Source organism: Castor canadensis, chromosome 9 (assembly GCF_047511655.1).
Source record: "Castor canadensis chromosome 9, mCasCan1.hap1v2, whole genome shotgun sequence".
In the NCBI taxonomy this organism is placed as follows: domain Eukaryota; kingdom Metazoa; phylum Chordata; class Mammalia; order Rodentia; family Castoridae; genus Castor; species Castor canadensis.
The window spans coordinates 101,074,463-101,100,743 of NC_133394.1; the positions used below are offsets into that span (position 1 = coordinate 101,074,463).

The 26,281-nt window shown below is 34.5% G+C and overlaps 1 protein-coding gene across 2 annotated transcripts in view; it reads left to right on the top strand.

Annotated features, from left to right (window-relative positions):
- Cenpc (centromere protein C) overlaps positions 1 to 26,009 on the top strand; it is a 64,957-nt gene extending 38,948 nt beyond the window's left edge. The window contains exons 10-19 of one of the 2 annotated variants that reach the window (XM_074042098.1): positions 498 to 786; positions 2,695 to 2,841; positions 3,951 to 4,030; positions 12,574 to 12,633; positions 16,127 to 16,231; positions 16,971 to 17,099; positions 17,724 to 17,819; positions 19,803 to 19,957; positions 22,678 to 22,768; positions 23,901 to 26,009. In XM_074042098.1, coding sequence (XP_073898199.1) covers positions 498 to 786; positions 2,695 to 2,841; positions 3,951 to 4,030; positions 12,574 to 12,633; positions 16,127 to 16,231; positions 16,971 to 17,099; positions 17,724 to 17,819; positions 19,803 to 19,957; positions 22,678 to 22,768; positions 23,901 to 23,971 — 1,223 coding nt within the window. In that variant the 3' untranslated portion in view covers positions 23,972 to 26,009. The remainder of the gene's footprint in view (positions 1 to 497; positions 787 to 2,694; positions 2,842 to 3,950; positions 4,031 to 12,573; positions 12,634 to 16,126; positions 16,232 to 16,970; positions 17,100 to 17,723; positions 17,820 to 19,802; positions 19,958 to 22,677; positions 22,769 to 23,900) is intronic. The other variant, XM_074042099.1, reaches the window with a different exon arrangement.
- The last annotated feature ends 272 nt before the right edge of the window (positions 26,010 to 26,281 follow it).

Here is a 26,281-nt window from a genome sequence, read left to right on the forward strand (position 1 = left end):
AAAGTAAGCAGATTTGAGACCATTTAAGAAAGTAAGGCTGACAAGATTGAGTCTTGAATGACTCATATTTCTGATTCAGGAAACTGGGTAGATACTTGTGCTTTTCATTAAGATAGGAAATGAAGCAAGAGAAGCAGATTTAGGGAAGAGGGTTGGTAGATATTATTGGTATCAACATATAGATATTCATTAAAACTATGAGTAGATGAGTCTCATAGAGTGAAAAACTGAAGCTGAAACCTTGGGGAATACAGGACGTTAAGGATGATCAAGTGTAGTGGGCAGAGCCAGAAGATGGTGTTTAGCAACCATGTGATGGATTTAAAGGGTAGAATGTATGTCTCTCTAAATTGAATTTAAAGAATTTAGTGTGGAAACAAATTCAGCCCATCAGATTGGCCTATGTGTATGTGTTTATATGGGAAGATGATGTTGGATTTCAGTGAGCCAGGTCATCTGGACAAACATTACAGTAACTTTATCATTTAATCCTTCAGGTCCTGTTGATAAAAATTCTTCAATAAGAAATGAATTCTCAGTATATCACAACAGTAGGCAAAAGCCTAAGAAAGCAAATCAGTTGTCTAAGAATATTGGGGGAAAAACCATTCCATCAAAAAGGCAGAAGACAGCTACTCAAGGCACCTCAAGAGTACAGAAGCCTTTAAATGTTGGAGGTTCTGAAGGTATTACTGGCTGTGATAAAATTTCTGGTTGTTCCCAGAATGAGCCATTGGAAAGTGACAAGGCAGATGTGACTAAGAAGAAAAGTCTTGATTGTGCTGGGTAATTTCTGTTATAGTTATTTTTGTTGTATAGCATTTAATAGTTTGTCTATGTTATTTAATCATGGACAGAGTATTATAAAGAGTTCTGTATGCTGACATAGCTGATATTACATGTGAGCTCTGCTATTAGCTGGGTGACACTTAGGCAAAGTAGTATTCTGAACTTGTTTCCTCATTTTAAAATGGAGAACAATAGATGGCACATAGAATTGAGAGTGTTAAAGTTGATAATGTTGCCTCAGAGTTGCTTCTTTTTTAAAAAAATTACGGTAAAAGATGTATACTAATCATTTTCAGGTACACAGTTCAAGTTTCTTCCTTTTAAAGTTTAATGTGATTTCAGTAATTAGAACATATCTCAGTACTTTCTCTCTTAAGAAAGCTCATTTTTTATTACTAGGGTTTGTTACTCAGGGCCTCACTATTGCTAAGCCGGTGCTCTATCACTTGAATCACTCCCCCAGTTATTTCTTTGCCTTAGTTATTTTTCAGAGGGTCTCTTGTTGTGCCTAGGGCCAGCCTCAGACCATGATTCTCTTACCGACTGCCTCCCTCATAGTTGGGATCACAGGCATGCCCAGGTTATTGATTAAAAAGGAGTTTGCTATCTTTTTGCCCAGACTGACCTCAAACCAGGGTCCCCTTCCCCCTGTTCTCTGCCTTCCAAGTAGCTGGGATTACAGGAATTGAGCCACTGTGTCAGGCCAGTTTTTTAAGTGCTTACTTGTGCCAAGTATTTGCTAGATGCTTTTCATTCTTTCTCATCAGCCTTGAAACATATTGAGCTAAGTATTATTTTTATGCTTTCTTGATTTTTACTATAGCATGCATTCAACAAATATTTAATACAAAGTATGCTGGGGATGAACTGAAAGAAATGATTAAAAATCTCTGTATGTATGTATGTCATCATGGTACAAAAAAAAAATCCCATAAGCACCCTAAATTTAGATTTTTCATACCATCTTCATATATAAGGCTCAGTAGAATTCAGTGGTGAAGCTATCAACCTCACCTTTTCCTTGTAGGTAAATTCATAGATCTTTTAAGATTGTTTATTGCTGAATTAGTTTGTTGTGGTTTTTTTAATTTATTTTGGTGGCACTGGGGTTTGAACTCAGAGCTTCGCACTTGCCAAGTAGGCTGTCTACCTCTTGAGCCACACCTCTAGTCCATTTTGCTCTGGTTATTTTGGAGATGAAATCTCTCAGATTATTTGCCGTGCCTGGCCTCCAACCATGATCCTCCTGATCTCAGCCTCCCAAGTAGCTAGGATTATAGGGTGAGTTACCAGTGCCTAACTTCAGTTTTGTGTGTTTTTAGAAATTTTTCCATTTCTTCTAGATTATCTTACTTGTTGGAATACAGTTTTTCATAGTATTCTCTTACAAGTCTCTTTTGTTTTCTTTGACTTTGATGGCAGGATGGAGGAGGAAACTACACCTCCAGAAATAAACTCACAAAAGGAATGGTGTATCTTGTTTGCATATATTTGGGGTAAACTGACCAGTTACCAAAAAGATGAGCTTTATCCCACTGAGGTCCCTACGGGTCCTCTTGAATAGTCCAACTATTTGGATTTCCCAGTGAACTGTGATAGAGTAACAGTGTATCATAGCTACCTACAGGCAGTGTCTCCTAGTGTCCTTTCCTTATCACTCTCATCTTAGACCAGGTTTAAACCCTTTCTCTCAACAGAACGTTTCAAATTAGAAATCTTGCTAGGTAGGTCCTAGAATCAATCTTCTTTCTGAGCTAGTTGTAAGTCTTAGGTTAGGACCTGAGCATGGTGAGCTGACATTTATTATAGGCAACATTATATTGTTCATATACCTACCTGTATATTGTTTTTGGAAGAAATAGGTTTTGAAGACGAATAAACAGTTTTACCCTTTTATTTCCATAGAACTACAGGATACTCTAAAGATCAAGATAGAATTATGACTGCACAAAATGTTCATCTAAAATCTCGTACCAGTGACTATACATGCAAGACACCAACAGTGTCTAATTTGGATTCTGGAAGTCCTAAAGTCTCAGTTTTGGAAGAAAGGTATGCATATATTCTATGGATAATAGGATTTACTCACTGTATTAGCTACCCATTATTGTTTGCTTGGAAACATTTACTGTTTATAGTTTCTGTGGGTCAGAATAGCTTTAGCCTAGGGATTCTTAGAGGTAGTCAAGATGTCCTTTTGTTTTCTACTCTTTGAAGACTTAACTGGAACCAAAGGATCCATTTAAGTCTCACTAACGTGGCTGTTGGCAGGAGGCTACAGTTCTTTGCTGGCTATTGCCATTAGACCTTAATTCCTTGCTGTGGTGCTTCCATACTGCTGCTCAACATGGCAACTGGCTTCACTCAAAGCAAGTGACCTGAGATAAGAAGGTGACTATGATGGTAATCACATTGGCTTTTAATGACCTAATCTCTGAAGTTTTATGCTCACTTCCTCTGTGTTCTGTTCATTAGAAACAAGTCACCACAACTCCAGACACCTTCAAGAAGCAGGGAATTAGTCTCTACCTTTTGAAAGGAAGAGTATTAAAGAATTTGTGGATATATCGTTAAAACATTCACTGACGCATTGAGCAAGTAAAGTTAACCTACTTGTATTATATGTGGAGTCGTAAAACCTTTTACAAAAGAAATGAATGTAAAATTATAGAAATTCTCAGACTTTTGGGGGGGTTAGTATTACACAATCTTAGATTCATAATAGGAGGAAAGGGATCTTACACTGGAATAAGTTGAATCATCTCTGCCAATTTATGGACTATGTTTTAAATTCTATTTTTTTGTAGACTGTAGTTTGTTTTAATGAAAATATGCTGATTTTTCATTTTTTCTTATACTTTTTTTTTAATCAAAGAATGTTGTCACTGGGGTTGACTAAGTTTATTATTAACCCATGAGTTAGTTTAAAATAAAGTTATAAAATTTAGCATTTATCATGTTTGACCATCAGTTGTGGGATTAAATTGTAGTCTCTGTTTTATTCAGCATGTACATATATTCTTTGATCTATCACATTACTATTATTTTTATAAGAAAGAAACCTATGGCAGTTTCAGGAGAAAAATGATCATTAAATTAGATAAATAGATATGTGTGTTATAAGAATACAAATTTTATGGTTTATTTATTTTTTTCTTAAGTGGTCCTTCTAGGCTCAAGAGTTATTTAATGTCTGGAAAGAATAATTCTGATGTGGATGATGAAGTTAAGGAAAGTTTGGGTAAGTTATTGTTTATTTTCTACTCTTGCTTTTTGTGGCATTGTGGATATGCAGTAAGGTGTGCTATAGGTTTTTTTGTTTGTTTTTAATTTTCACTAATGGCAAATGTATATTGTGAGTACCTATACTTTGAGAGCCTGGCTGTATAGTGAGAGAGGAAAAGAGAACGAAAATTAGTAACAGTTCTTCCTTTTACGTAGAACACAATAAAACATTGGCACGTAATGTTCATAATTCAGTATTTAAAAATTAAAAACTGATAGGATGATACAAAAACTAAGATTGACCAGTCTGTTGGTGGTTACTGAAGGTGGGTGATATATGTCATGGGTTCATTGTACAAATTTTCTCTATTTTGAATAATTTTGAAACAGTCTATATTAAAAAATTTTAAATGCCTTAACAGTTTTATAATTTTTCCATGCTCCTAAAGCATGTAATCTGTTACACTGTTTTTTTTCTATCCTAATTCACTATTTTTTCTCTTTTCAGTTCTTTTTTCCCTTGTCTGTAATTTGTTTTTGTTTTTTTCTGTTAACTCTTAAACACTTTATATATATTTTTTTTACTTTTCATTTGGCAAAGAAGCAATAAGTTTTCCTGAGTACATTTTTGGCTTCATTTTATAGGGATTGTATATAGTATTATTATAATATACGTTTTTTATTGTCAAAATAATGACTCATGTTGAATCGTGCGTGATCTTAAAAAACAAAATGACATGGTTGTAAAATGGGGACTGTTTGTGGATAAATAAAAACAGCAGGAAGGGAGAAAGGAGAGAGCAATGGGGATTTGTGACTGTGATCAAAGTACATTGCACATAATAAAAATAAGAGATGAAATAAACAAACAAAAAAACCATGCAAAGAATCAATGAAACAAAAAGTTGATTCTTTGAAAAAATAAACAAGATTGACAGACCCCTAGCAAATGTGACTAAAATGAGGAGAGAAAAAACCCAAATCAGTAAAATCAGAAATGCAAAAGGGGAGATAACAACAAACACCACACAAATCCAGGAAATAATCAGAGACTACTTTGAAGACCTATATTCTAATAAATTTGAAAATCTTGAAGAAATGGACAGATTTCTAGATACTTAAGACCATCTAAAATTGAACCAAGAAGACATTGATCACCTGAATAGATCTATAACACAAAATGAAATTGTAGCAGCAATAAAGAGTCTCCCAAAAAAGAAAAGTCTAGGACCTGATGGATTCTCCACTGAATTCTATCAGACCTTTAAAGAAGAATTAATAGAAAGGGAAGGAAAACTGCCTAACTCATTCTATGAAGCCAGTATCACACTCATCCCAAAACCAGACAAAGACACTTCCAAAAAGGAGAACTATAGGCCTATTTCCTTAATGAACATTGATGCAAAAATCCTCAATAAAATAATGGCAAACTGAATTCAACAACACTTCAGAAAGATCATTCACCACGACCAAGTTGGCTTCATCCCAGGAATGCAGGGGTGGTTCAACATATGTAAAGTTGGTACAGGATAGAGCAGGAAACACTCTGGAAGTAATAGGTATAGGCAAGGACTTCCTCAGTAGAACCCCAGCAGCTCAGCAACTAAGAGAAAGAATGGACAAATGGGACTTCATAAAATTAAAAAGCTTCTGCACAACAAAAGAAATGGTCTCTAAACTGAAGAGACCACCCACAGAGTGGGAGAAAATATTTAGCAGCTATACATTAGACAAAGGACTGATAACCAGAATATACAGGGAACTCAAAAAACTAAACTCTCCCAAAATCAATGAACTAATAAAGAAATGGTCAACTGAACAAAACAGAACTTTCTCAAAAGAAATTCAAATGGCCAAAAAACACATGAAAAAATGCTCACCATCTCTAGCCATAAAGGAAATGCAAATCAAAACCACACTAAGATTCCACCTCTTTAGAATAGCCATTATTAAAAATACCACTAACAACAGGTGTTGGTGAGGATGTGTGGAAAAGGAACCCTCATACACTGCTGTTAGGAATGTAAACTAGTGCAACCACTCGAAAAAAATTTGGAGGCTCCTTAAAAATCTAAATGTAGATCTGCTATATGATCCAGCAATCCCACTCCTGGGGATATACCCAAAGGAATGTGACACAGGTTACTCCAGAGGCACCTGCACATCCATGTTTATTGCAGCGCTATTCACAATAGCCAAATTATGGAACAAGCCAAGATGCCCCACTACTGACAAATGGATTAAAAAAATGTGGTATTTATACACAATGGAATTTTACTCAGCCATAAAGAAGAATGAATTGTTATCATTTGCAAGTAAATGGATGGAACTGGAGAACATCATTCTGAGCAAGGTTAGCCAGGCTCAGAAGACCAAAAATCGTATGTTCTCCCTCATACGTGGAGTTTAGATCTATGGCAAATACAGCAATGTTGGGCTTAGGTCACATGATAAGGGGAGAGCACACACGGGAGGTATGAGGATAGGTAAGAAACACAAAATATAATATTTAATGTCCCCACTGCAGAGGAACTAATATAGAAACCTTAAAGTGACAGAGGTCAATATGGGAAGGGAATCAGGAGCTAGTGAAAAGGTCGGAGATGAATCAACTTGGGATGTAACACATTTGTACATGGAAGCAATGCTAGAAACTCTTTGTATAGTTATCCTTATCTCAATTAGCACAAACACTTTGTTTTATTATTGCTTATACTTTCTCTTCAACAAAATTAGAGATAAGGGCAGAACATTTCTGCCTGGAAGCGAGGAGGGTTGGGGAGAAGAGGGAGGGGACAGGGGCAGGGGGAGAGGGGAGAAGTGGCAAGTTCATTGCACGTATGTATGAAAATAGAATAATGAAATCCACTAAATACTGTTAAAAAGGAGGGAAGGTGGAGGGAGATTAGGAAAAAGTAATAGGAGGTGAATTTGAACTACATTATTGATATGTATGTAAATATCACAATGAAACCACTTTGTGCAATTAGTTTATGTTAATAAATTTTTTTGCCATTTTTGTCAAGGAAACTTTTATAGTTTCCTTTTTTGTTGCATTCAATCTAGTTTTGGTGTCATGTCATAATACTGGCTTTATAGAATGAGTTTGGAAGTGTTGCTTCCCTTTGTTTTATGGAATAGTTTGAGGAGCCTTGATGTTAGTTCTTCTTTAAAGGTTTGGGAGAATTCAGCAATGAATTCAGTTGGTCTTGGGCTTCTTTTTTGTTTAGAGACTCTTGCTTCTTAAATCTCATTGTTTGCTAAAAGTTGTGATTAAGTTGGTTATATCCTCTTGGTTCGATTTTGGTAGATCATATGTGTCTATAAATTTTATTTCCTTTAGATTTTTTTAATTTATTGGAGTATGTTTAAAAATATTCCCTAATAGTTTTCTGTATTTCGTTGGTATCTATTGTGTGATCCAGTTTTCACTTCTTCATTTCATTAATTTTGACCCAGTAGTTCTTCACAAGTATATTATTTAATCTCCATATGCTTATATAGTTTCTCTTGGTATTGATGTCTAAGTTTCTTCAGTACAATCTGATTAGATATAAGAAATAATTTGAAAATTTGTTGTGTTTTTTTATATTTTCTTTTTGGCCTAAAATGTGATCTAGTTTAGAAAAAGTTTCATGGGCTGCTAAGAAAATAACATGCTTTTATGCAGCTATTGGATGGACTGTTCTATAAATACCTGTGAATTCTTTGATCTACGGTGCAGTTTAACTTTGAAGTTTCTTTTTCATTTTTTGGTTTACATGACTATCTATTGATGAGAGTGATACTGAAATGATACACAATTTTTTAGTCTGTATAATTTAATTAATAAATTCGTATTTCACAAAGGTACACTATTTTGTTGACAGCTTGAGAACATTATCGTAAATTTACTTAAGATATAAAATAAAATTTCAGTTAGATCTGGCATTTAATACTATAAAACTTTACACTGGATTAGCTGACATTTATATTAATAAGATGCACTTGAAATAATTGATTCTGACTACCAATGAAATATTATTTTATTGTGCAACCAAGATCTATTGGTTTTACAATGTCTAGTAATCAGTTATTTCACCAATAATTTAAATGACAGAGATGGAATTGAAAAACACTTATTGACATATATGCTTAACAGAATAATTAAAATAAAAAGCACTAGCAACTTTGATTTCTGTTTTCACAAATAGTACAAAAGAAAGTCTGTATTTTTCAGTTAAAATTTGTAAGGCCTGCAGTTTTCTTTTTCCCCCAAGAGAAATAAAACTTACGTGTGTGGGGATTGGGAGTGTGTGTAAAAGTATTTATGCTTAAAAATGATGAGCCCCTACTCAACATTTATTATATTATAAATGAGATTTAACCTTCTACAGCTAACATCTTGCCATTTAAGAGCCAAATTACTAAGACTTACAGAATATTAAAGCTGGAATATCATTAACCAGTAGGGATATTTGAAAAAAAGAACTTTGGTGAATTCACTAAGAAGTACATTGTATCATATAATATGACATAAGTTAATAAAGTATGTATAATATGCTTAGTGTTGATGTGAACAAAATACAGTGAAGTATTCTGAAGCCAGTGATCTGCATTTAACCAAGACTTTACTTTTTTATGTATTTTACCATGGAGTCATTTGAATCTTCATTGTTTTAATAGCACACAGTTTATAAAGATATCCACACTAGTTCTACCATAAAAAATAACTCTGTAGGCCACAGGGACTTACGGTTTTCATCAGTCTAGGATTCTACATACATGCAAACTGTAGCACTTGTTCACATGATGTAAGGAAATCAAGCAAGGGAGCAAAGCAGCTTACTTTTTACTTGTCCTAAGTAGCCTCACAAAATTAATATATTCTACCTGTTGGAGGTATTTTTAATAAAATGTAGGCAGTGTTCCTAGAAACCCTATCAAGGAAACTTTAATTTTTTGTATAAAAAATGTGCAGGTTTGTCCTATGTGTGAAAGTTTCTTAATTTGGATGCCTTTTTAATCTTTAAAAAAAAAAAAAAAAACTACTTGCCTACATTAAATGAGTGTAAAAGCTCATCAACAAAATACATATACTAAGATCAAAAGGAATGATTTCCAGTGAGATTAGGAATGAAAACAAGAACAGGTCGAAGGAGAGACTCTGGAGACGAATTTTAAAACATCAGTTGTGCTCACACAGAACTAGCCTGTTAACTATGAAGTGGGATGACCTACAGGGTAGACAGCAACATGCACAAGTGTCACAGCATCACAACTCTGGAACAGAGGGAACCCTAGTGCTGTGAAACATGGGAAGCAACTCCTAAACACCACCAACTGGTATGATTTTTTAGAAGTTGGAGAAAAATGCATTTGAGAAAATAAATTGTTAAATTAACAGAGAAACAACATTTTAAAAAATCAGCATTACAACATTAGGACCATAACAGCTGTGGTCTCCAATGTACCAAGAGAATCTTCACATCAGAATTTAAAAAATATAGTTAAAGGACAGATTAACTGGGCTCTGCATAAAGGTTAAATAGGCACCCACTCCCAACAGAAATGATCTGGTCCTCAGCCACAGTTCTGAGAATATGTTCCAATATTCAATTCTCTGCAGAAAAAAAGTAGCAAAAACGCATAATTTCATTAGCAAAATCCATTTTGTCTTAGACTTAAATTCACTTCTGAGCCACCAAAGTATATATTGTCAACCTGTTTTAGTAGCATTTTAATCTTGCAGTTTTGTTTTTCTCATGCTTATTCTTACTGATTCAAAGGTACATATGTTTTAATTACTAGCTAAATTTACAATACCCATGATATCCTACTCAGAAAACAAACAGTGGTTTCAAAATGTTATGATTGTTCCATCACTTAATTAGAAGGAATAAAACCACTCTGAGTTCAAACCCCCAAGTACCACAAAAACAAACAACAACAAACAAAAGGGAGGATGGAAGGAAGGAAGACTGAGATTAAGGATAATTTCTTATCTTTTTTTATATCCCAAAAGACTTCATGCATAGCAGTAGCAAATACGTAGATGTTAAATGGAAGGATGTGCTTGTAAAGACAAACCCTGTGATACGTTTCTGGGAGAATGTCCATGTCTGTGATAGCAGGCATGGGTCTGAAGTCCTTGGGCATACTAGTGACTATGGCTTTTATGGTCATCAAAGTGTAACACTGATTAAGGCATTTTACTTCTTTATTAGCATATCTGTACCCAAGTTTGTTTTTTCCTACTTTTATATAAAAATCCTAAGCAGCAGATTAGCTGTTGAAATTGCTTTGTGATAATTATCATTGTTATTTATAGGCAGTAAGTCTCCATAGATGTCTGCATAGCCCATTAAACCTTCAGTGTTGTGTTTCTTGTGAACATGCTCTGGTAATCTGAAAACTCCTCATATTTTCCAGGCTTTGGTTTTTCCAGAAAAAAACTGACAGAACTGAGTTCCACACTTGTTCTTTAGCTCCATGATGCCCAGTCAACTGCTGATTGCCTCATGCCAGTGGCTGTGGTTCGTGCTGAGTGCCACACCTGTGGGGTTGGGCTGCCTCTCAGGAGTGCCAAAATAGTCCATTATTATTGTATATGGGACTATCTCTCCCATTATGTCCATTAGTTTTTGTTTTATGAAATTGAGTTTGTCAGTGTTTTATGTATATAAACTTACAATTATTATATCTTTTTTGAATTATTTAGTTTATTAATATACAGTGACATATATCTTCTGACTAATTTTGGCTTGAAGTCTTTCCATTTGCTTAGTATTTCATTCTTTGTTTTTGCTTTTCAGTCTGTGTGTGTTTTTCACACTGAGGCGTGTCACAGAAAACAAAGTTGGATTTTTAAAAATCTAATCAGTCAGTTTGCGTCTTCAATTGGAGAGTTAAGACCATTTACATTTAGTGTTGTTATTGAGTGGTGTTTGCTGATTTCCTGTAACTTTGTTGGGTTTTGGCCTGGTTGGTTCAAGTATTACTTATTCTTTTCTTTCTCCTTTACTCATCTTAGGACTTTGGTGACTCACTGAGTTGAACATGTTTGATTATTTACTAATTCTCATTTGTTCCTCTTAGGAAATTTATTCTTTTCCTGTACTCTGTGACTGTCTTTCTTACTCATCTGTATGTAGGATTCCTTTAAGTATCTTCTGTGGCTTACTTTCTGGAGGGGATGTGATGATAGGTAATATATATTTTTTACTTTATCTGTCAGTAATTTTTCTTCAATAAATGTGTTTAACATTTACATTTACTGTTGACAAATATGCTTGCTACTGTGTAAGGCTGGTCGACATTCTCACATATGCTAGCTAGCATGGACTCAGGATCTTTTTTGTTTTTAAATCAGTCTTGAGACATGATCTTTTTTGCATTAAACTACCTGAGTATTTCTTTTTGACTTTATGATAGGTAGTACTTTGTATAAGCAGACTTGTTTTTGAGGGGGGTGGAACTGGGGTTTGAACTCAGGGCTTTGTGCTTGTAAAGCAGGCTCTCTACCACGTAAGCCACATCTCCAGTCCTTATAAGTAGAAATTTGCAGGCAGTCTAATTTCTTTTTTCCTTTATTGATAACCTGTTTCATTCCATCTTTGTACATGTTAGGATTCTTTAAACTTAGAAATTCAGCAGTTATCTCTGTGTTCTTCCACATGGCCTTTCTACTTGGCCATCTTGTGTTAATCAGTCTTCACATGCTAATGTCTTCCCCCAAGTGAAATCTCCAGTGGAACCTGAATATCTTATTGGGACCTAGGATGTAGCTTTCAAAGTCCCACAAAGTCATTTTTGTTAAGTCACTAAGGGCAGTAGAAACTTTAGAAAGAAATGAGACGCTGCATCATAATAAAGAACACTTGTATAGCCAGGTACTGGTGGCTCATGCTGGTAATCTAGCTACTCAGGAGGCAGAGATCAGGAGGATTTTGGTTTAAAGTCAGCCCCAGGAAAATAGTTTGGGAGACCCTATCTTGAAAAAGCCCATCATAAAAAAGGACTGGCGGAGTGGCGCAAGTAGTACAGCAACTACCTGGTAAGCATGAGGCCTTGAGTTCAAACTCCAGTACCATCAAAACAAACAAACAAAAAAAAACAAAACAAAAAACCCTTCAAAACTCCCCCAAAACACATTTGTGCATAGCAAGGAAAAGAATTGATGGCAGCTATCTTTAGATGCTATTCATAAGACTTAAAGTTGAGAATCTCTGAGCACTTTAGTTCACTTCTAAAATCAGTACATTTTTACTATGTTAGAACTTTAAGGAGAAAGTTGCACATAGCCCCTAGATTGTGTTATTAACATATTATTCATTTATTATAGTGCCCTGTACTTTTGTCCATTAGTGACTTATTTCCTGTTTATGAGCAGTAGAACTTTGTCTTCTCTTTGTAATTTTTACTGTTATGCTGTTTAAATTATAGTCGTAGCAAAGTCTAGAGAAATGTTACACAGTTTTTCTTTAGTGTTCATTCCTTTACAGTAACAACAAAAGGGTAACACACTGTTAATTCAATGTGTAGTTAACAGCCATTACTCATAATACTATCTTTTTACAGATGGTTCAACAGTAAAAAGATCTAAAATGGCACCAGATAAGAAAATACATCACAAATTAGGTAAGATAATTTTCTTTTGCAATATTCCCTACCCACTCTGCCTCCTCCTCCATTTTTCCTTCTCCTTCCCTTCCACCCGCTTTCACTTTCCCTCATCCCTCCCTCCCTCCCCTCTCCTCTTTTTCTTTTTGAATTTTGTGGGCTGCAGGATGAAATCAGGTCCTTGCGTATCCTAGGCAAGTGCTCTAACACTTGAGCCACATCCATAGACCTTTTGCTTTTGGTTTGTTTTTTGGATAGGCTTTTTTACTCTTGCTGAGATTGGCCTCTAGCAGCAGTTCTACCTTCACCTCCTGAGTAGCTGGGATTACAGGTGTGCATCACCATGTCTGTCCTAGTCATTGCTTTTTTGAGACAGAGTTTCAATATGTACCTCAAACTGGCCTGGAACTCACTGTGTTATCCAGGTTGGCTTTCAAACTTGTGATCCTCCCGTCTCCACCTCTGAAGAGCTGGGATTACAAGTATACACCACCATGCCCAGAATCACTTAACTACTATTAAGTAATTACTATTATTTGTACAAATTTGTAGATAAATTAAAATTTCATATTTAGTTCTCTTGAATTTCCCATAAGTCATCAATAAGCCACTGAATTAGTCTATTATCTATTTATAAGTCCTGTAGCCCTCTCACTGCTTGCCTCATAGTCTGTAGGGATCTTTGATCCCATCTAATTGAAGAAGCTAGGATAGAGAATTATAACAAAGAAATAACTGCTAGTAGATGATGTTCCTAACAATTTATTCTCCCACTTTTATCCAGTTTACTTCTAAATAGAGCAGTAACTAGAATGGTAAGTAAGCAAAGCTGTGGAACCCATGAAAAAGCCCCTTATGAGATTAAAAATCCATGGTTTCTCAAAATATACTTGCTGGGGCCTGGGATGGCGGAATGGCTTAAGTGGTAGAGCTGTCTGGCTAAGAATGAGACCCTGGTTTCAAACCTCAGTACTGCAAAAAAAAAAAAAAAAAAGGTATTATGGGGCCTACCACCTTTGTGTGATGTTGGAGTGACTTTCTATGTTATCTAGAAAACTGTATATAAAATTATTTTGTAATCATAGGAGTGACATCCCCCCCATCATTATTGATAGTCTTTAAGTTTTTAAAACCTTTTTCTTTATTATTAGCATACACTGTACAAAATAAAGGGTTTTATAACATTTTCATATTTGGTCATATTCAGCCTCCTGTTATCCTCTCTTCTCCCTCCTGCTGGTCCTCTTGCTCTTCCCAAATAGTCCTCTTTCCACTTTCATGTCTTTCTTTTTAAATTAAAAAAAAAAAATCTTTTTTTTTTTTTTTTTTTACTGTTGTGGTGGCTGGGGGTATGTTGTGGTATTTACATAAGTTCTTACAATATGTCAAATATATTATACTTGAATTCACCCCCTCCACCATTCTCCTATATTCCCCCTTCTCCATTCCTAGAATAGTTTCAGCAGGTATTATTTTTGCATTTATATACATGTGTACACAGTATTTGCACCATATTCACCCTCTCCCTTTCCCCACCTCCTCCCTCCCACTAGTACCAACCCCCAGACAGGAACTGTTCTGCCCTCCTGTTCTCCGATTTTGTGAAAGAAAAAGAAATGACATTTTTGTTTGTTTAAGATAGCTACCCAGGGAGTTTCCTCATAACATTTCCATGTATATATGTATTATAACCCAAATTGGTTCATCTCTATTTTTCTTCTTTCTACTTTAGTCCTCTTATGGTTTTTTCAACAGGTTTAAAAATTCTATCTTCATTCTTGTATAGAGAGTACATCAGCCATATTCGTCTTCTTAATTCCTATGTTCATAATATTGCTGTATTTGTATTAGGTCTGTGTTCCACATGTAAGAGAAAACATAGGGCTTTTGGCCTTCTGAACATGGTTAACTTCACTTAAGATGATGTTCTCCAGTTCCATCCATTTACCTGCAAATGACAAAATTTCATTCTTCATGGCCAAATAAAATTCCATTGTATATAAACACCACATTTTCTTAATTCATTCGTCAGTAGTGGGGCATCTTAGCTGTTTCTGTAGCTTAGCTATTGTGAATAATGCTGCAGTAAACACGGGTATACAGGTGCCTTTGTTGTTACTTAATATTCCTTTTGGTAAATCCTTAGCAGTAATTCTGCATGAGAGAAACATGCAATATTTGTCTTAGTCTGGCTTACTTCACTTAACTAATTATGGAGAAATAAGCTTGACTTTTGGGTGTCAGGAATGGGAATGTAGCCAGTATTAGAAAGAAAAAGCACAGCAAATCTTTGAAATGACCAAAGGAAGAAGGAAGAAATGAAATGGTCAATTAAACCAAACAAAAGTGAAGAGAAAGAAGAAGGATTGGTGTAAAATAACTAGTAAATATAAAGTGAGATGAATAAAAGGAAACATGTTGTTACATTGAATAAATGTGAATGTACTGAATTCCTCTAATTAGTTAGACACTACTGAATTTGATTAAATAATACAAACTAATCTATATATATAAAAAAGCACTTAAGTTTTCTTTCAAATAAAAGATTGTGGACCTGGAAGTATAGTGTAGTGGTAGAGCATTTTCCTAGCGCAAGAGAGGCCCTGGGTTCTATCCCCAGCACCACAGAAAGATCTCGTGTGTGTGTGTGTGTGTGTGTGTGTGTGTGTGTGTGTATAAAAGATTGTCAAAGAATTAGGTATGCTAATGCACACAAAAAGAAAATATTAGGCAATTTTGAGCAAATTAAAATTTAAGGTTAAACTGGTAAGGACATATAATGATAAAATAAGCAATGTATGAAGAAGATAGAAACATCGTATACTCTTCTGCACTTAACCTAGCAGCTAACATGCATAAAGAAAAAAATGAATAGAAAAAAAGACTTTTTTCATTTAAACAGGATAATTATAATGGAGATCTTAACCACTGTCAGAATTAGATCGCTTTAGCAAATAAAAAAATAGATAAGGACATAGGAATTTGATAACAAAAACTACTTAATGTATGGAACGTAGCATCGTTCAGATGACAGTGCCTTTAACATTGTCAGTCCTGGGTATTATCAGATTCTTATGTCTTAGCCAAACTAGAAGCCTAATTTTTCACTAGCTTTTATTTAATTATTAGCACAGATTTGTCTTTTATTTTTTTTTTCTTTGTACTACTCAGGGCCTCACACCAGGATGGCAATTCTCCTACACATCCCTTCCTATAGCATGGATAACAGGCACATACCACCAAGCCCAGCCACTGGTTGAGGTGGAGTATTGCAAACTTTTTGCCCAGAGTAGCCTTAAATCAGAATCTTCTCAATCTCCACCTCCCTAGTGGCTAGGGTTACAGGCCTGAAGCACTGCTCTTGTATAGCACAAATATTTCATAAAATTTTGGTTTTCTAGACTTTTGTCTAGAAGCATTCGTGATCTAAAAGATAATATGAATCTTTTCACTTGTTTTCATTTGAGTGAAAGTTGATATGTGTACATTTTTGTCTAAAATCTTTTTACAGTATTGCCCTCCAACACACCAAATGTTCGCAGGAGCAAGAGAGTACGTTTGAAACCTTTGGAATACTGGCGAGGGGAGCGAATAGATTATCAAGAAAAGTCATCAGGTAAAACCTAATGTAGACTGCAGTATTTCTTGTCTCAATAAAAATAATAAAGTTTTCCATAACTTATTTTTATCAGATGCCAGGCACTGTCTTACACATGTAATTATCACCCTCAAAAATGTAAGAATAGGACTCAAATCTAGATTTGTGTGATTGACAAACTAGTTTTTGTCCCTTTGGGAGCTATTTGACTGTGTGACTTTGTAGAATTTTGTTATTTTAATGTTATCTGGCAGATTTTAATTTCATAAAACATTAGGTTAGCACATGAGGAAATTATATTTGCTAAAGGTATTTCCTATTATTATCAACCATTTTCTCAAATTTTTCTACAAAATGATAGCAAGTAGACAAGGAACTATAGTTTTATCTTAAAATTATTTCTTTTGATAGATATGTAGCTAAGTCAGAGAATATTCACATGTGACTCACAATTTATGGCTCATTACTAACTTCTGGTTTTTCTTTTTTAACCTTCCACTCGTGCCTATTGATAACAAGCAGGTAGCAGATCAGTCATGTTTCATTATGCTTCTAGAATGAGTGGTAGAGAAACAAGTGAAATTGGTTAGTGGCTGGCTATGTTTTGAGCTACTTAGCTGTAGAGTATAATAACAGTAATATTTTCCTTGATGCTTTGATAGAAAATATGATATATTTAAAGAGTTTTGTTCCCATCTTTTCACTTCTCCAGGTATGATGTTTTTATCTTTATGTTGTTGTTTCTGTTAAATTTCAGGAGGAGTTGTAATTGGTGGAATACTATCACCAGTCACAGTATCATCTAAAAGGAAAGCAAAAGGAAACATGAGGAAAGTCAACAAAATAGCTAATAGGAAAAGGATCTGTCTTGACAATGATGAGAGAAGTAAGAAGTTATTCCTGAAAACAACTTTTAATTTTTATTTTAAATAACATAGTACTTTAGAAAAAATCTCTTTGCAAAATTTGAAATTTTCTCCTAAAAACATCAGACATAATGCTGTATAGTTAAATTCACTATTTAATGTTCACTTTTCCCCCCAAAATTTTGAAAGTAGGATAATTTTATTCTTAGAAAATTATCACTAATAGTATGGTATAAAACATTTCTTCATGAGTAAATTACCCAGTCAGATGAAGCTTTCCACACTATAGTTACAAAAGACATTTTAATGAATTCTTTCTAAAGATTATTGTGCAATTCCAGATATTTTAGGAACTAATGTAAAAATTCATTTACCTTTAGCATTGTATGAGTTTTGGTAGACGTGTTATAATGAGTGTACAGAAAATACGAAGTTTAGGATGTTTGCTTCTACATTAAATCAATGGGGGTTTTTTAATTTGAATATTTGTTTATTAGAGTGGTAATTTATGAACAGGAAGAGACATCTCTGGCAGTTTTCTTTTAAAATTTGTCTATATCTGTATTTTGTACTGGCCTTTGTTTTTTTATAACTGAGAAAATTTTAAATAAGTAGTTTGTATTTCAGTGGTATTTCTTTTGCAGAGAATAGATTAGTGGTAAATATGGATATACCTCTAGGAGATCCTTTGCAACCAACGCAGGTAAAGGACCCAGAAACAAGAGAGATTATCCTCATGGGTAAGATCAGGAATGATACTAAAAATACTTAATTTAATGAGAACAAACTGTTGGGTTGATGATCAGCCTGCCTACTTATTCTTTCTCCATTCTTTTAGCACTAACATCTAATTCCAATTAGCAGCCTGTACAAAGATAACTCTGGGGGTATTGATGCCAGGAAACCTCTAGGGATATACTGTATCATGCATTTGTCTTCTAGAGTACAAATGCTAGCACTGCCATCAAGTATGTTATGTCACCCAACAGAGTGTAGGTCTTCTTTGATACATGAGAGAGGGGACTGTTTATGGAAAATTATAGCAAGTTAGTAACAGACCCCAGGATACACTTTTAGTGTGGCATGGATTATGGGCAGGACCAACCAGTTTGTTTTTTGTTTTTTGTTTTTATTTTAACCTTTGGATGCTAATAAGGGTATTTGGGACAACAAACATTTGTGAGGATGGCTATCAAGGGTATCAATGAGCCATACAAATGCCAGCCTTAATCTTAAGCCTGTACAAAGTCCTAGAAGCCTCCTGCTGTATTATAGGCCTGAACATACAGTTTGTAGGAGGCTGTAGCGGTCCCAAGAGGTGGATTATAGGAGATGGGAGTGTAGAGAATACTGAGGTATTTACTAACCAGGCAATATTTGCAAATAGGAAATATATAAACATCTTAACACCGTTAATACTGATGACTATTTGTCCTAAGTCAGAGGACAAATCAGGAAAGTAGTAGTGATATTCCTGCTTAAAAATTTGGTTATGAAGTAGGCGTCTTGATGTAAGTTAATATTTTAATGAAGTTATTTCTACATTGAGATTACTTACTTAACAGATGTACAGGTAAAGAGAGTTTTGTTTAGTGTAAAAAACATTGCTGGAGCTCTACCAGATTAGAAAAGTTGTCAGTGTTCACTTTCTGTCTGTTTTTTAAATCTGTGAATTTTCTGTATTGTGTAATCTGTGGGATCACTAACACTCCCATGTATTCAAGAAAATAAAACCAAGCTGGGTGCCAGTGGTTCATGCCTGTAGCCCTAATTACTCAGGAAGCAGAGATCAGGAGGATTGAGGTTCAAATAGTTTGTCAGACCCTATCTTGAAAAAGCCCATCACGAAAAAGGGCGGGTAGAGTGGCTCAAGGTGTAGGCCCTGAGTTGAAACGCCAGTATTGCAAAGTAAATGAATGAATGAATCAATGAATGAATAAATAAAACCAGAAGTGATGATTAAAAGGGTATTAATTAAGTCTGGGAAGGTTTGTAAGTAAAAGGGAAACTTCTGAAAGATAGTGAGCAAGAGATAGAACTCTGATTTCATGTAACTTTTACATGGTTAAATAAAAATATTGTTATTTAATTATCAAGTGATGAAAAAAATCTGTTGTCATGGTGATGATACATTTGTATTGAGGGTTTTAAACTTTTTAAAGAAATGGAGCTTGTTTAGCTGATTTTATTTTCCATTTTAGCCACAATAGAAATAATGATAATATTATTATGACTAAGACTAATAATGGTGCTTTCCTTGAGTCAAGCATTGTTTTAAATAGTTTGCACACATTAACTCTTTGATATTCACAGCAGGTCATTATTATAGATTATTATTTTTGCAGAAAAGGAAATTGTGGCACAGCAAGTGGAGTGGGTAGGGAAGCATGCATAAGCTCATGTGCATTCATGGGCCCTTAAGTAGCTTTCCTAAGGTCATGCAACCTGTGGGACAGAGGTAAGATTTGACCTCTGGCATTCCAGCTCCAGAACCAGTAGTCATCAATGGTTTTAATGTCTTTCTTTCTAAGGCAGATTTTATGTCCAGAAATAACTCTTTGGGGGTTGACTTCAGCGCCTTATATTTGCTAGGCAAGGGCTGTACTACTTGATCCACACCCCAGTCCTAGAAATAACTCTTTATTGTATAAATGTGTGCATAATTATATCATTGAGCAGCATCATTGCTAGTGATTTATATTTGTATTACTGTTTTCCTCTAGATCTTGTAAGGCCACGAGATACATACCAATTTTTTGTCGAGCATGGTAAATTGAAAGTATATAAAACATTGGACACACCCTTTTTTTCTACTGGTACATTGATATTAGGACCCTTTGAAGAAAAGGGAAAGCAGCATGTTGGCCAAGATATATTGGTGAGTATATTTCTCCATTTATTTCTGGGTTGCTATAGGTAGAATTCTGATTTATTGGATTTGATGAGTCATTAAAATGCCATTTCCTTTGGAATGAAATCCAATACTATACTGCATGGAATGAAATCCATACTATACTGCATGGAAATTATTTCTTAAATATGGAGTCAACCAGCCAACGGTTATTTATAAATACTTGTTCTGTGCATATTTGCCCAGGTTCTCCTCAAATGCCAATCCTTCTTGGCCTCCTAAGTAGCTAGGATTACAGGCGTGAGCCACCACCTCCTGGGTATTTGTGGCTCTTAACATGAATCCTAATTCAAACAAATCCTTGAAAATATTTGTTTAAAAGACAATTAAGAATTTGAATATTGACTGGGTATTTGATATGAAATACTCATTTATTTTAAGTATTATAACAATGTTGTGATTGTAGGAATTCTAGTTTTGTGTTTCAAATTATTTATATAATATAAATATTTAAATCATTTTTATTGTAATTTATTGTATTTTATTTTTTATCTGTCTGTGCTCTCATCAAATACCAGATCTACCAGCACTTAGATTTTAGCCTTTGCAGCCCCCCAAAACTGTGAGAAATAAATGGATGGGGTTTGGTTTTTTTTTTTTTTTTGGCTGTACTAGCCTAGGCAAGCACACTACCATGTGAGACTTCCCTACCCTCAGCCCTTTTTTCAATTGTTATTTTTTGGATAGGGTCTTGCATTTTTACCCATGGCTGGCCTTGGACTGCAATTCTCCTACCTATGCTTCCCCAGGAGTCTCACTAAGTTTTCTTTTGTTTTTGTTTTTGTTTTTTGTGCCCAAGCTGGCCTCAAACTGTGATCCTCTCAATCTCTGCCTCCTGAATAACTGGGATTTCAGTAGTTATTTGCCACCATGGCCAGGCCAGCCCTAATTATTTGTCCTTTAAGCCACTAGCCAATGGTATAGACATCTGTGAAGAATATTTTTGCCTCAGGTATTAATTCCTCTACCTTCTTTATGTTTTTTTTTTTTTTTAACTACTTTAAAAATAAGTGCTCAGTGGGGTTTGAACTCTGGACCTCATGCTTGCTAGGTAGGAGCTCTATCACTTGAGCCACTCAGCAGCCATTTTTTTGTGTTGGGTATTTTCATGATAGAGTCCCTGAACTGTTTGCCCTGGCTAGTCTCAAACTGAGATGCTCCTGATCTCTGCCTCCTGAGTAGCCACTGGTGCCTGACTTAATAGCTTTTTGAAATGTAACAAGGTACTGGTAGATTTGTTGTTGGTGAGGACACATTTCCTGACTCGCAGAAGGTTGTGTTCTTGTGTCCTTACATGGAGGAGGACTGGTGGGGGCCGGGGTATGGAGAGAGGGAAGAAGAGAGAGAGAATGAAGAAACTTTTGGTGTCACTTATAAAGGAACTGATTCTATCTGTGGTCTTTCCATACTCGTGGCCAAATTACCTCCCAAAACCCTGACTTCTTGATACCATCACATTGGGGTTTAAGATTTCAAAATAAAATTTTGATGGCAGACAAACAATCTGTAACTGGCCAGATCTCAAAGTGCGAAGGCTGAATACTCATTTTGGTTATTCCTAAAATAGATGACTTGTCATTATGCTACCTATGAATAAATTGTGAAATTTGCCACATTTGTACTAGATGCCAATAGTTCTGAAAGTTAGATATGTCTTGTTTTCCTTAACCTTGATGTTTGTTTAAATATATGGCTTTTTTTTCCTGTGGAAGGGATATTTGGCCTTTTCCCTTTGATTCATTAATCAAATTAAGTAGTTTTTTTTTTTGTCTAAAACATATAAACTTTAAAAGAGTCATATATAAAACAGGTATTTTCTAGTAAAATGGTAGCATTAAGTGGTCCTGAATTTTCATAAGTCAGTAATGAAAAAAGAACAAAAGACATTTCTTTATTAGTTTTCTCTTGCTGTCCTAACAAATCACCACAAATTTAGTGGGTTAAAACAATACCCTTTAATTATCTCAGTTTTATAGGTTAGAAGTCATGTAGGCTTGGTCTTGGTACTGTGCTTAGACTCACGGGCTGGAATCAGGATGTTGGCAGGTCTATATTTTGAGAATGAACTGTTTCCATTTTGTCCCAGTTTATTCATATTTGCAGAATTTCGTTTCATGTAATTGTAGGACTAAGGTTCTCATTAAATCACTGCAGCTTCCAGAAATAATCTGTGTTCCTTGGCTCTTTACTACCAACAACTGTAATGTCCTTGTGTGCTTCACATTTTCTTTTTCTGCCTTTAGAAGAAAGTTCTCTTTGTTAGGGGAAAAGGGGCAGTTCTGGGGTTAGAACTCAGGGCTTCATGCTTACTAGGCAGGCGCTCTACCACTTGCATCTCTCCATCATCCCTTTTTCCGTGTTGGGTATTTTTGAGATATGGTCTCTCAAAACTATTTACCTGGGGCTGGCCTCAAATTGTGATCCTCCTGATCTCTGTCTTTCAAATAAAGTTCTTCATTTTTAAGGTTCATGTGATTAGATTAAACTCGTATTATTAAGGATAATCTCTTTATCTGCAGGTCCTGTTTGCCACGTAATATAACATAAAATTTACAGGTTCTGGAGTTAAGAACCTGTAGACTTCCATGGGGAGTCATCATTTTGCCTACTGCATTTTCTTTAAGGGTATTTGGCTTGTAATTGTTGTGATTCAGTTTCAAATGAGATTTTTATTTTTAATTTTATAGGTTTTTTACGTCAACTTTGGTGACCTTTTGTGTACCTTACATGAAACAACTTATATAATAACCACTGGGGATTCATTTTATGTTCCTTCAGGTAAGAATAACTAGATATTTTATTTCATGTAGTTGATGATGTAGACCGTGAAAATTGAAGCCACAGTGGTCTAAATAAAGTACTATATGATGGATGCCAGAATGGTTTGTTACATATTTTCCTTTCATTTTATCATTAGATAAGTACATTATTGTTATAAGAAATATTGTTGAACATAAAAATATTAGATAGAAAATATCTTGCATTGTATGATATGTTCTAAGACATGTGTAGTCAATTTTAATGGATTATTTTAAACATATAGATCATGTACTACTGAAGAACATAAGTCATTGGAAATAGGCATTTTAATTCATTTACTTATTTATTCATTCATTCATTCAATGAATATGAGTAAGAGTTTACTGTGGTCATTCATGTCTCTAAGTGAACAAAACAGGGAGAAATCCTTTATACTTAATCTTACTTTCTAATGAAAGCACTAATAGTAGCTATATTTATATATGTGCTAGTAGTGTTGTGAATACTTTATTAACTCAAATTTTGATATATATCAGTTTCTAATATATAGAAAGTCATAGTGATAGTAATCACTGCTAATAAATACATCATATGTGACCCTATCCATCTGTATTTCACTTTTGCTCTTACTTATTAGCTCATCTATTGTTAAGAGTAGCTTTTGCCTTTTTAAACCTTTGAGATTGTGTTTTACTTAAAGTTGTAAAACTTTTTATACTTAACCTATGTATGTGTATGTCTAGTTTAGGGAATTCCACAGCAGTTCCGAATACCTCATAAAGATTAGTTTCAGGGTTGGGGGTGTGACTCAAATGGTAGAGCACCTGCCTAGTAAGCATTAGGCCCTGAGTTGGAAAAAAAAAAAAAAAAAAAGCTTCAGAAAGATTTTCCCTTCCTGCATGTATGTCCAACTTATATCTGCATTTGTTATGGGATGTGTGAAATTCACATTGTTTTAAAGCCTTATCTGGATCAATTGGTGGTGAACTCTTGGATCTTTCCGTTCCTAGAATTAAATGAAAATTACTTTCAGTTAGGATGATTGTTTTTAATTTGTGTTATATCCTGTAATGCTCAGGTGATAACTAAATACGTAAAAGGAAATGACTGGCATAGAAATAATTTTATTTTCTTATCATTTTACTTTCAGGTAATTATTACAACATCAAAAACCTCCTGAACAAAGAAAGTGTTCTTCTTTTTACTCAAATAAAGAGATGAAGGATGAAAGTTTAAATACGTTTGTGTGTGTGTGTATACATATATATTTATGTATGTATATATATATGCAGACACATGTATATACACGTATATATACGTGTTGCGTATGACAGTTTGTATATTTCTGACATTTTTGTAATTGTGATATTTTAAAAATAAAATTTTATTTAGTTTTGTGTAAATTTGTATTAAATACTGCATACTTGAGTAAACATTTCATACTTCCACATTTCTTTTCTAATTTTTCCATGAATACACACATTGCTATTGTGATGTCCACATTCATGATGTCATTTTAATAACATGAAAAGAGTACCAAAATCACTGTTCCCACAATGAATGTAGGACACATCTTTGGAACAAGACAGCTAGTCTTTCAAAATAATCTGCTCCAAATATTAGTTTTAAATCAGATAGTGGAGGCCCATGATAAATGTGTATCTGTATTGGTTTCCTAGGGCTTCTGCAACAAAATATTGCACAAACTGAGTGACTTAAAGCACGTTTTTGTTTCAGTTTTGGAGGCTAGAATTTTGAAATCATGATGTCTTTAGGTCAGTGATGTCTTGGAAACCTGCAGAAGAGAATCTTTGTTTCCTTACTTTCTTCTGGTTTCTGGTGGTTTGCTGGCACAATCTTTGGTATTCCTTGGCTTGGACTATGCTTCAATCCCTGCCTCCCTTGTCAAGTGATGTGCCCATCTCAACTGTCTGTCTTCACATGACATTCTGCTTATCTATTACATACAAACTTTTTCCATCATGTTTCTCTCCATGTTTTCTGTTAGAGGTTTGTTACCCTTTTCCACCGTTTTCTGCATATGGCTTCTTTCTCCCTTTTAATATTAAAAGGGTAATAAGTCTAGTTTTGATTGTTTTGGTATAAATATAATTATCACCAGCTTTTAAAAAGTTCATGTTTTATGGTAAATTATATTTACATCAGCCTTTTTTTCAGATCTCTTACTTGACAGTTAATATACTCCTTCAAAACAGTTTTGGAAGGTGAAGCTTTAGAGGAACAAGATACTACATTTTTTTTTATTCAGTGCTTTTTTTTATAGTTTGTCTTTTCATAAAAAATGCACAATTATTTCTCTACACAGTGACCAGTTTATTGTCAAGCAATCAGTTCCATAGGAATAAATATAATATAGATGTGATTTCTGTTTATGCATTTCATTGTCTGCTTATATTATCTATCGGTTTTCTTCTACCACATTATTTCAGGTAGACATTTTCTTTTGCATAGTCTAGTAACATTACTGATAGGTCTCCCTGTAGAGTGGTTATTGCTACAGTATAAATAATATTTAGGGTCCATTTTTAAAGGGAAAACCTTAAGTATTACTTGGTTACTTTGACTTCAGTAATTTTCTTCATTATAACAACTCAAATATAAGGCATAAAGTAAGAACTTAATCTATATTGATTATGTTAATACCAAGTTTAACATAATTTCTTTGTCATAAAGGTTTCTCAAAATTACAAATGGTATACTTTATATAATAAGCCTAAATACAAGGGCTTAAAATATTTTTTCAAATCTTTACTGAGTCCTTTGTCAGATGCCTATTTTATAATACTATTAAGTCATCATTAGGGTGGACTTTGAATTAAAGTAAGAATTTAGTTTCTTATTAATTATACAAAATGATAGGTTTCATTCTGACATTTTCATACTTACATAATTCTACACTTCAATCATCTTCACGGCCCCATTACCCTCTCTGGTTTCCCTTCTCCATAATAGTCCCACTTCTACTTTCATGTCTTTCATTTTTAAATCTAGATTCCACATGAGAAAAAACATGCAATATTTGTCTTACTGATTCTAGTTAATTTTGCTTAACATTGTTATCTGAAGTTTCATTTGTTTTCCTGAAAGTGACATAATTTTGTTGTTTTTATGGTTGGGCAATATTCCGCCTTGTATATGTAGCACATTTTCTTTATTCATTTGGTGATGGATACCTAGGCTGGTTTCCATGCCTTAACTATTGTGAATAGTTCCCAAATAAACTTGAGTGAGAGTGTAAGTATCTCTGTTGTACAGTGATTTTGATTCTTTCAGGTATGTATCCAGGAGTGGTATAGCAGGATCATTTTTTAAGGTTTTTGGGGGAATCTCCTCCATGCTGACTTCCAAGTAGGTGGACTAGTATGTATTTGCATCAGTCTCCACCCCACCCCCTCCATGTTAGGTATTAAGCCCAGGGCCTCACACCTGTTAAATAATTCACATTGCCACTTGAGCTTAGCTCCCAGCCCTTTGTTTTCTTGAAGATAACCATTCAGACTGGGGTGAGAG